The sequence below is a fragment of the Grampus griseus genome, assembly GCF_964374135.1.
Source record: "Grampus griseus genome assembly, chromosome: 19".
Classification (NCBI taxonomy): domain Eukaryota; kingdom Metazoa; phylum Chordata; class Mammalia; order Artiodactyla; family Delphinidae; genus Grampus; species Grampus griseus.
Genome location: NC_139013.1, coordinates 53758479 through 53768720, shown reverse-complemented (window position 1 = coordinate 53768720; position 10242 = coordinate 53758479). Strand labels below are relative to the sequence as shown.

General features: G+C 46.6%; 1 protein-coding gene across 1 annotated transcript; it reads right to left on the bottom strand.

The window, feature by feature from the left end:
- Positions 1 to 5724: 5724 nt before the first annotated feature.
- On the bottom strand, positions 5725 to 10023 carry HSBP1 (heat shock factor binding protein 1). Its single transcript, XM_082677407.1, has 4 exons — positions 9877 to 10023; positions 9266 to 9332; positions 8555 to 8675; positions 5725 to 7235 (listed from the first exon to the last, which is right to left on the bottom strand). The coding sequence occupies exons 1-3, from the start codon at positions 9919 to 9921 to the stop codon at positions 8557 to 8559; spliced, it is 231 nt and encodes a 76-aa protein (XP_082533533.1). The 5' UTR covers positions 9922 to 10023; the 3' UTR covers positions 5725 to 7235; positions 8555 to 8556.
- Positions 10024 to 10242: the final 219 nt, after the last annotated feature.

The following is a 10242-nucleotide window of genomic DNA, read 5'->3' as shown; positions in this document are numbered from 1 at the left end:
GGGACACAACTCAACCCACAGCAGAGGCGGACAGGAAGAAAGGGTTTTGGGAGGGGTGTTTGGCTGGTCCCTAGATGTGATGCGTGGAGACAGTGTGTCAGGATGAGGGGAAAGTCGAGGTAAGTACAGAGCAGCCGGCCTGGAGTCGGGACCGTGTGGAACCAATAAATTAAACATCTCCAGAGCTGCCTACCTCTGGACCTTTTTATGAGGTCATTAAATATCCTTACTGTTAAAGCCATTTTTAGTCATTGCTTGCAACGAAAACTATTCTAATTTATTTTTTTTATTATCGAAATAAAATATCTGACCGTAAATACTTGAACTCAATACCTTGGCTTTGGGCCTAAGCATTAAATGCTTTCCTTCTTACCAATAAGAAGAAAAAAAGTCATGCATTAGTTATTTCCTTTAGGATGGATGACTCAAAAGATAAATGAGAAACTTGTTCTTTCTTCCAAAATAGCAAACATGATTTCTTTTTAAGTACATGAAACTATGCTTAAAACCCTCCAAGAGTTCTTTTAAAATGTAATTTTACAGATATGTCTTCTTACTAGTAAAACCTGTTACTTTCACAAGTTAAATTATATTTCACTATATTTACGTATTAACAGAATTGTCAACTCACAGGTTAATCTGCTGTGGGCATAGAAAAGTATGCCCAGATGAAAAGAATGCATTTTCATGAAAATAGAGATACATGAACTAATAAATTACTAGTTTTTAATAAATAATCTCCTTATTGAATAACTTATCCCTCTGGTAAAATATTTACCACACTCTTTAAAACCTTTTTAAGCAACTGACACACTCAGGAAACCTTAAATGATGGGCTATCCTTTTGTGGCTGAAGAGTTGGAATGATTTTTCATTGAAGTGCATCTTAATAAGAAGCAAATTGATTTAAAGTGAGTCAAGTCCTCGTGGAGTGAGGGCTCTTCATGCTCAGCTCCTTGGACTGGAGGGTGAGCTCCTCATTTCACGGGGCCGAAAGGTCATGCTCTATCCCTGTGCTCCGATGTGCTGGGTAATTAAGAATCAATTCCTTTTCAATTACCTTAGGACCGGCCCAGGCCCGAGTGATTCAGAGTGAGACGCTTTTCCCTGCCACCCCATTTCTCCATGCAGTGTTTTCCTGTGTAGGAAGGAATATAAAAAAAATGACTGGAGAATTGATTAAAGACACGGATCCCCAGCCCCTGTCCCATACGTACTGGATCAGGATCTACAAAAGAGGAGCCTGGGAACCTGCATGTTAATCCCCCAGGGATTTCTTGTGTTTAGACTAGTCTGACTCCCCAGAGCTATCAGACAACCCAAGTTGGCACCCTAGGGCCCTCGTTCTCACACTTGAGGGAGGTCAGAATCTCCTGGAGGTCGTGTTAAAACTCAGGCTGCTGGGCCCCAGCCTCAGGGTCTGCTTTCATTTCAAAGAATTCTTGCTCCGTTTACTAGATCACTTAGTATAATACAAAAAGAGATCCTTTCAGTTCAGAACTTACCAAACAGCACCTTGTTGAAGTATTCCTAACAAATCTCGTCCGGAATTGTTCTGGAATACAGATTAGCTTGAATAAACCCAAGAAACTTCTGGCAGTTCACGGGGAGGAAAATGTTCTCAGTCAGTGATTCCAGAAACACTGGCTCAGCTGTGCCAGAGGGGTCGTACAGACTCTGCTGCTCCTTCTGGGGAGAACAAAGTTGAGTCTCAGATCACTGTGAAGCCTTGTCTGCGCTCGAGAAAATGAGATCGACCCACCGAATCTTGCTGTATTTCCTTTTGATGAGGCTGGCAAAAAATATGTTTCATATAATCAACTGTGATGAGGGCTCATGGACGCCAAGGCTGACCCATGGTAATCATCAGCCTGTTTGAAACTCTGCCGGCAAGACAGCATACTTTTCCAGCTGGTTTCAAGAGTCTTTCTAAGTTTCTTAATTATGGGCCCAAGGAACATAGGTTGTGATTGAGGGGCTTCCATCAGAGCTGTCTGCCTATCAAGGCGGAAGTCTGATTTTCTTTGCAGGACATTGTTTTGCAGCTTTTCCAGCTTTGCAATCCGTGTGCCAGGCCAGTCCCAGGCTTCTGTTCCACGAAGAATTTGGGCCCATCCTTTGCCTCAGCAGGATTCTGGAGCAGAATCAGTCCAGTGGTCTATTTCCGGGAGAATATGTGTCATTAAAAGAAACAACCATGTTTTTTAAATTTCCAGAAATGACTTTTCTGATGATTATCCATAGCCCATTAAAATTAACTGGGTTTTCTTCCACATAACAGGCCTGTAGTTTTAAGATATTTAATATTTACAATTTCTTTCTGGAAACACTGGGTTTGGCTGGCAACTTCTAACGACCCATAAAAGGTAAGAGGTAGAAAAACTATAGCAGTGGTTTAGGAGTGGGGTTTCTTGAGGGCTGATTAGACAGACAAAGATTCCAGCTAGAAAACTTTTTGATGTCAACGACCTTCGAGCGCTCTGAGGGGCTGAGGCCAGGGCAGCACAGTAGGAACAACTTGGGGAAAACATTTTCTTCACTCTGAGACAGGGACGAGAGGGAAGGAGGAAGGCGCTCTCTTTCCGTGGGCCACGCCTCTGCGGGGGCATTCTGGGTCCTCGATGGCCCTGTGGGTGTGGAATTCACTCTCCCTGGGGCTGCCCTCCCTCGTGAGACATTACAGCCCCCTTTGCAGCTGACTGCTTCCAAACTGCTCCATCCTGAATTCTTAACTGTTGGGAAATGATACTGTTCCTTTTGAAAGGCACATGTTCTGCCCGTGATCAATATGAATCATTGGTCAAAAGATGTCCACAAAGTAGGAAAGTAGAAATATACAGCCAAGATGATCACCGCGCAGCAGCACAGCATCCCTGTGACCTGTATGGTTTACGTACGTGCACGTGAACGCACTCGGCCTTGCTCAAGGAGGGAGCCACAGAATGTTCCATTTCCCCAGCATCACCAGGGTCCCGCGGACGCAGGTGTTCTGTGTCTGTTGGATCTAGAGCTCGTCCTCGGCAGGTGTCCGAGGAGCTTCCAGGCACCTCTCTTGGTGGAAGCCTCAGCGTGTGAGGGCCAAGCACTGGAACTGATTCTTTCCTAGCAGGTCGACCTGACTTGTAGAAACAAGCTCCTTTCCTATTTCCAGAGTGATCTGTGAGGTTGGTGAGCGTGATGCTCTGTCACAGCCCCTCTGGTTTTTGCTTTTAGGCAGTGACTCACGTCCCCTGCTCCTACCCTCCACCCCCTTTGCATTCATGGAGAGTTTTAAAGAGGCCGCAGCTAAAGGCTGACGCTTAACATCATTAGCAGGAGACCAAGGTTCCAGGTGATGCCCGCAAAGGCACCTTTTTAAGACCTCTGTACTCATGGGTGTTAGCAGGGAAACAGCTAAAAATCAGCAGCCAGTATTCCCTGCGGTTCATCAAGGCAAACATTGTGAGAAACTGGACTGGATTTGTTTCTGTAGTTGTTCTCAAAGAACTTAAAAATGCTGGTCCAGCACATTTCTAGCAGCCCTGAATACTTTGAATTCTGAATAAAAATTCACATCAAGCACGTTTATTATACAATTTAGGTCACGTTTAACTGAAAGTGCAAAATTAGCCTCTTTTGAAACTGAACTTCAAGAGCTGGGTTGTTGAGTGCCAGGCAGCCTGGCCATGAATACTTGGAAATCTTACCTGGGTGGACAGCTGTGGGTGGCAATTCCATGGTCCCTGCTTCCAGCTGTGTGACCTCAGTCAACGGTCGCCCGGCATTGGGTACCTTCTGTTTAAAACGGGCTGATCAGATAAAAACTGAACTCAGGGTTGTCAAGAGATGAAGCCAAATAATGTAAACAACATGCTTGCACAGCACGGTGGTTTACGATAGACGCTTTCATAGGTGCTGGTGGCTGTCACTAATCATTAACTGTTGCCAGTTAATTTTCAGGGTTACATCTGACAACATACTGTGAAAACTCCTCCACTTTAATCTAATTAAAATATTTGAACTACAGAATAAAAAAAGGGAACATAGTTATCCGTAGAGGAAACCTTCAATTTACAAACAGAATTTTAAAAAGTTCATTGTAAGTTGTTTGTTGCACTCTCCGTCCCCATAGCAACGATGCTCTAAGTGCGGTTAAGGGCTCCAAGGACTCAGTAAGGCAGATGAACCTTCAGTCGCCTGAAGTACTGTATGTTTGTTCTGGTAAGTTTCAAACACAATGGCACTTCAGATATGAAACAGCAGAAAAAATAAATTGATAAAATATTAAAACATTTAAGGACTTCCCTGGTGGCACAGTGGTTGAAAGTCCACCTGCCGATGCAGGGGACATGGGTTCGGGCCCGGGTCTGGGAGGATCCCACATGCCGTGGAGCAACTGGGCCCGTGCCCCACAACTACTGAGCCTGCGCTCTAGAGCCCACGAGCCACAACTACTGAGCCCATTCACCTAGAGCGGTGCTCTGCAGCAAGAGAGGCCACCGCAGTGAGAAGCCCACGCACCGCAAGGAAGAGTAGCTCCCACTCACCGCAACTAGAGAAAGCCCGTACGCAGCAACAAAGACCCTATGCAGCCAAATAAATAAATTAATTAATTAAAAAAAACATTTAAAAATCCTGTGGCTTGAATGAAAGCAGGATTAACTAGAGGCCAAATGAGGAAGCTGATGGGGCCTCCGGGCTTGGAAAAAGAGGGCATTTAGTCAAACCTAAGGCTGTTTTGCTTGCTGCAAACAACTCCATGCTAGCTGTATTGCTTAGCTGAGTAGGAACTTCATGGGCCTGTAAATGAACAAAAAATAGTTGGAGAATAAGAGAGGCAGACAGATTTTCCTGCACCCAAAGATTATGCCTGGAACTAGACAGGGGCCATGCTGACCATGCTAGAAGCCTTCACGGAGCAGAGGCTCCAGGACAGGGAGGGTGCCTGGAACCCTGGTCGCCGGGGCGGGCTGGAGGGGAAAGAGCTGTGCCTCGGGCCCAGGAGGCTGTGGCCTGAGCACCCGACTATGGGCGATCAGGCCCATAACTTAGCAGGTGTGTTGCACTTTGCACTTCACAGGGACCGTGTGAGGAAAAGCATCCTTCTGTACAATGTGGAGGCACCCCAGCCCAGGCTGAAGCCTTACCTGGAGGCTGGGGAACGTGAAGCGACTGTTTATAAAGTGAACCCGGAGCTATTTATTGGATTCCTTTAACCGCTATCTCCCCACGTGTGTTTCACACCACCTGCAGGTTCTATGAAATGTTAATTAAATGCCAAGTATTAAAAAAAAAATCCTTGGTTAAGTAACTTGGAAACTGGCAGAGGAGTTCAATCCCGTTTCTGCTCTGGGGGCTCAGGGCCTCTCCTGAGCTAATTTACGTGGCGAATTTTCATCAGGTGAATCACATGAGCCGGGAAGATGCTACCCGCAAGTGAGCACAAACCCTTCTCTGCTGGAGCTTCTCAGGGACGAGTGTCCTGGGGAGCACACTCGTGAAGTTTCCCTGGGGACCCCGGAGGGCGTCGCTCTCCTTCGCTCTGGCCGGTGAGCCCTGCAGCCCGAGGCTTCCACACTCCTCGCCTTCCCTTGCGGCACCACAGTCTCCCCCGCGCCTCCCGGCCCCACTTTGGCTATGGGTACTGAATCCTTCCAGAGCTTCTAGCCGATCATCTGAAATGGTATGAAAATGCAGAAAACCAAACCAATCATTTTTGACACAAAGGAAGCGTCAACAGCAGGATTTCAGGCACCTTTATTCATGGCAGGTATTTTTGGTCAGGGGAAACATTCCTGTTACTTAAGGAAGCCAACTGCTACATCCCGACTGTCCACTTGCCATTTCCCAGGCTTGGAAGCATCTTGCACGCGGTCCCATCCAGTCCCTGAGTCCAGCTGGCTCTGGGCTTTCAGGGCCACACCTTGCGACCTACCGGCCCAGTGAGGGAGCTTCTGCGGCTCGGTGATAACAGTGGGGAATTCATTTTATCCCAGAAGAAATCGACTCCTCTGTGTTCCCCATATAATTTATAAATAGGACAAATTATTCCTTAATATTATTATATATTTGCAATTCAAACAATTAAGACTAGTGACATAGGAAACTTGAAAAAAATCACACTGTGTTGACTACGGGTTTCCCTCTCCAAAGCACTGTTCCATTCCCCAACTTCTTCCATATTCTCCATACAAAATCATCCTGCTGCGACAGCCGCGTGGGTCTCTTTCCCATCAACACTGCCTTGGGGCTCAGCACTCCTGACACTGCAGGCTGAGCCGCAGGAGTTATTTTCCCTGTCTCCCGTTATCAGCAATAAAGCCACTACTCTGCTCGAATTTAGGTAAGAAACAGTTTAAAGAAACTATTTCTTAAAAACTCAAGCCTACAACTAGTTATTTAGTAGGCACGGACTTAACGTGGTCTGTTTTCCTTTTCTGTTTCTTTTCCCAGCCAGTAGCTCAAAAGATGGAGTAGCTTAGCTGTAAAGTCCTGCCAGATTTCCTATGGTAACTGCTGTAGATGGACAAGGTAGGGTCCTACTGAAGGTTCAAACCTCATGCAAAACTCTAACTGCTGGAAGCCTCATCACATCGGGCAACTCTGTCACTGTCCTTATTTAAACATTCTAACACTAAAGTGGCCGTGATCACTCTTTGTTACTGTAGCATCTGACCTCAAGGACTCAGGCATAAAACCATCGTTCCGAGTTTTGGTGACAGAGTAGTGCCAGATGTTTCTGAATACACACTTTTAAATGTTTTTAACCACTTGGAAAGTATCGCCAACACACTATTTGGTGTTCACTCATCAGTCACTCTGAGAATCAAAGAACCTTAACTATAAATGCCTTACTTCACAAAAACCTTATTATAACCAAGGATCTACCCTATGTCTAATAAAAAATTACACAGCAACTTTTATCAAACAGCAACTACTACAAAGGGAATGATAGAAAAAAAGTGACTTCACAAAAATACACTAAAAAATTTGACAATTGTATGCAGGAACTGCCAAAGTTTTAGTGTTTAATAGCACAACTGACCAAGGTCCAAGACGTGAATTCACCATGTTCAGGAAACATGGGAGGCAGGGGAGGGAAATCACTCTATAAACTAACTCTATAGTATGTGGTAAGAAGAATGCACACTTTATAATATAAAACCTGTCTACACATAGTAGTTAGTTGCAAAAAGCCATCTGTCTTCTCTTGGCTTGTAAAAAGGGTGTTCCAGATTCCAGTGCAGATGAGCAACCTGTTGAAAAAGCAAAATCCATCAATGTGCTATTCATTCTGTAAGGACACATAAAAAGAATACATAGAATTAGCAACTAAAAATCCTTTCACAATCCTCGTTTGAATTAATTGTACTTTCTCTGCACAATATCCTAGCAAAACTACAATGAAAATCTTTATTAAAAAGATTATTGTGCATTTGTTTTCTACTCCCACTCCTTTCCTTGCATTATGCCCGTCACTCGAGAAATTCTTCAATCTGTTCTCTTTCACTTGATGGGGCTTTTGAATGCCGGACGATACGAGACCCAGAGACGCTCCTAAGACTGGCAGGACATTGCCCAAGTCTATAAGGAATCAAGGTGACAACCACACAAAACAACTACTTGATTTACTAACATACTGCATCAACCCAATCTACTGTTAAGATAACAGTAAATTTAAGTCTCTTACCTCCTGAACCTCTACTTATTTCCTCGGACTTCAAAGCAACCCGTACTTCATAGTTACCTATCATTTGGTCCAGCCAGGACATGCTCAGAAAATAAAAAAGGAATTTGGTGTCTTTTACTGTGTATTTTGCTATCTAAACATTCACAGTAACCTTTATTTTTATAGGGAATTAAAATGCTAAAAATGGGATGGGAACAAAGGGAGTTCAAAAACTACTGTGGGTTGCAATGAAGTAACCGCCACACTCAGGAAAAGGCTTGTCATGAAGGAACCCACTATGGTGAGAACATGGCACTCATCTGTGCGTCTAGCTATCTTGCTGTAACGGGTATTTCTGATTATTAGTCTCTCCTGATACCTGTAACTATGCAATGGAAAAACAAATCAACTCTAGGGCGAAGGCTTAATGTGGCCACAACCTAGGTCATCTAAATCATAATCAGTCATTGTCCTGGCATTCACCTAGTGCAGGGGGTGTTCCCAAGAGAATCCTTAGAACTTATGGCATTTATGAAGGTGGCAATGTGCGTATTCTCTTTAAGAAACAAAACAAAACAAACCATTGGAAAATCTGCCAGTGATAAGAATTATCAGGCCAACAAAATACACTTCTTTGTTTTCGCTATAATGATATAAACTCAGGGGTTATCTAATATTAACTAATGGTCTTAACTAGAGATCTAGGTCTCATTGATAAAAACAGGAAAAATAAATTCTTCATAAGGAATTAGTTTGGCATGAAAAATTCAAAGCCTGTAGTCCAGAAGGGGAACAATACAAGGGACGCTTGCTAGATCCTGGCTGGGGACAGATCCAGAGAAAGTCCGACTACATCAAAATCACAGGGACACGCACCACACTTCTACTGTCCCTCGCTCCCCTCACCTTCAACTCTTCTGTGTGGCAGGGATCTTGTTTTCCCCGTCCAGCTCTTCCACCCCGGCCTGTGTCATGAGGTCTGCGATGTTTTTCTCCAGGTCATCAATGCGACTGCTCATGTCATCAAGTGGGGAAGTTAAAGACGGCACCAACACCTTCCACTTCTTACCCCTCTCCTCCAGGGCCCTGCGGACTACAACCTTCAACACAGTGTCTTCACGAAAGTGGTTTTCCAATTTCCTTTGGATACTGTTAGAATCTGGTTCAGAGCACGGGAGTCCGGGGTGAGGATCAAATCCCAGCCCTGCCCTTTACTAGTGATGGGACCTGGGCAAGTTCTTTCATTTTTCTAAGCTTCCTGGTTCCTCATCCGCTACACAAAGGTAACGCTACAACCTCTTCATCAGGTGATGGTGAGGATCACAGGTGAGATACACATGAAATGCTTCGCTCACAGTCAACAGTCAATCATACTAGGCAGCATTACCGGTAGACTGTAAGTTCCTCACAGCCAGGGATCTAGCTCAGCTGTAAGCCCAGCTCTTTGCACAGTACTTCTCAGGAAGTGTGCATCTAAGCTCAGTAAAAAATAATAAAAAAAAAAAATCTGGTAAATGACTAGTGGAAGTTGACCTGCAAACCACCCACTTATCGCCACCAGCATCCGGAAACTGGGATCCAAAGGCCCATCAGAAACTGACTACAAATAAAGGATATTTCTTCCAATGATCTGGTCGGACATGGTCTGAAATTTATCTTGCATCTGTTGCAGAAGTGTCTGCACCTGTGAAACAACAAAACACAACAGCCCACGCTTACCCCGAGACACCTTCACGGGATCAGGATAGGAGCCCTGGTGCCACGGGGAGACCAGGATTCCGGGTTCCGGCCCCAATTCTCCGTAGCTCCGTGGCCTTCGATTTCCCTGTCCGGGTTTCAGTTTCCCCACCTGTCAAATTAGACTCGGGGGGCTGGTGACGCCCCCTCCCGTCTGGGCCCGCTGCGATTCCCAAGGCGTCGGGTGTTTTGGGGTGGGGCGCGCAGAGCAGAGTGGGTAAGGAGGGGAGCTGGGGGGAGCCGGGGTCACCGAGATTGAGTGGGGCTGGGTGCGGGGGGCGGGTATGGCTGGGCACGTCAGCAGGAGCAGGGGCCTACAGCCAGCGGCCGGGGGGTCAAGGTGGCCAGGCCGCGGCCGCGAAGCCTCTAGAAACCTGGCTTCCAGAGACCTGCCCCGTGCGGCCTCGGAGAGGGAGCCTCGGTCCGCGGACTTCGCCGGCGCCCCCCGGGGTGCGGCGGCCTCGGGCGCGCCACGCACAGCCGTCCCTTACCACCGAGGTGAGATCCTGCACGGTCTTGGGTTCTGTCTCTGCCATCTCCCCGGTTCCCAGCTTGGCGGTGCTGTCTCAGACGGTCACCTACACTTCCGTCTGTCCGCGCAGACGCCCAGCAGCTGCTTCTCGCGACGTCAGAGGCCAACCGCGGGACGGCGGGGCGCTGTGGGAGCTGTAGTTCGCGCTTCCGTTCCGAGGCGAGGCCCCGCCCACCACTTCTCCGCCTCTTCCACTAAGCCCCGCCCATCCCCGCCCCTACCGCGCCTCCCTCCTGGCCCCGCCCCGGGAGGAAAAAGGTGAAATGAACCTGCCGTGGGGTTAACGGATGGAGAAGTGGCCTTAGTCTCTTCCCAGACCGTCGTT

Coding starts and splice junctions, on each gene's coding strand:
- HSBP1 (XM_082677407.1), bottom strand. CDS start 9,921: ATGGCAGAGACAGAACCCAAGACCGTGCAGGATCTCACCTCGGTG. Junction 9,333..9,876: donor TGCAGGATCTCACCTCGGTG/GTAAGGGACGGC, acceptor GTTGTTTCACAG/GTGCAGACACTTCTGCAACA. Junction 8,676..9,265: donor CGACCAGATCATTGGAAGAA/ATATCCTTTATT, acceptor TAACTTCCCCAC/TTGATGACATGAGCAGTCGC.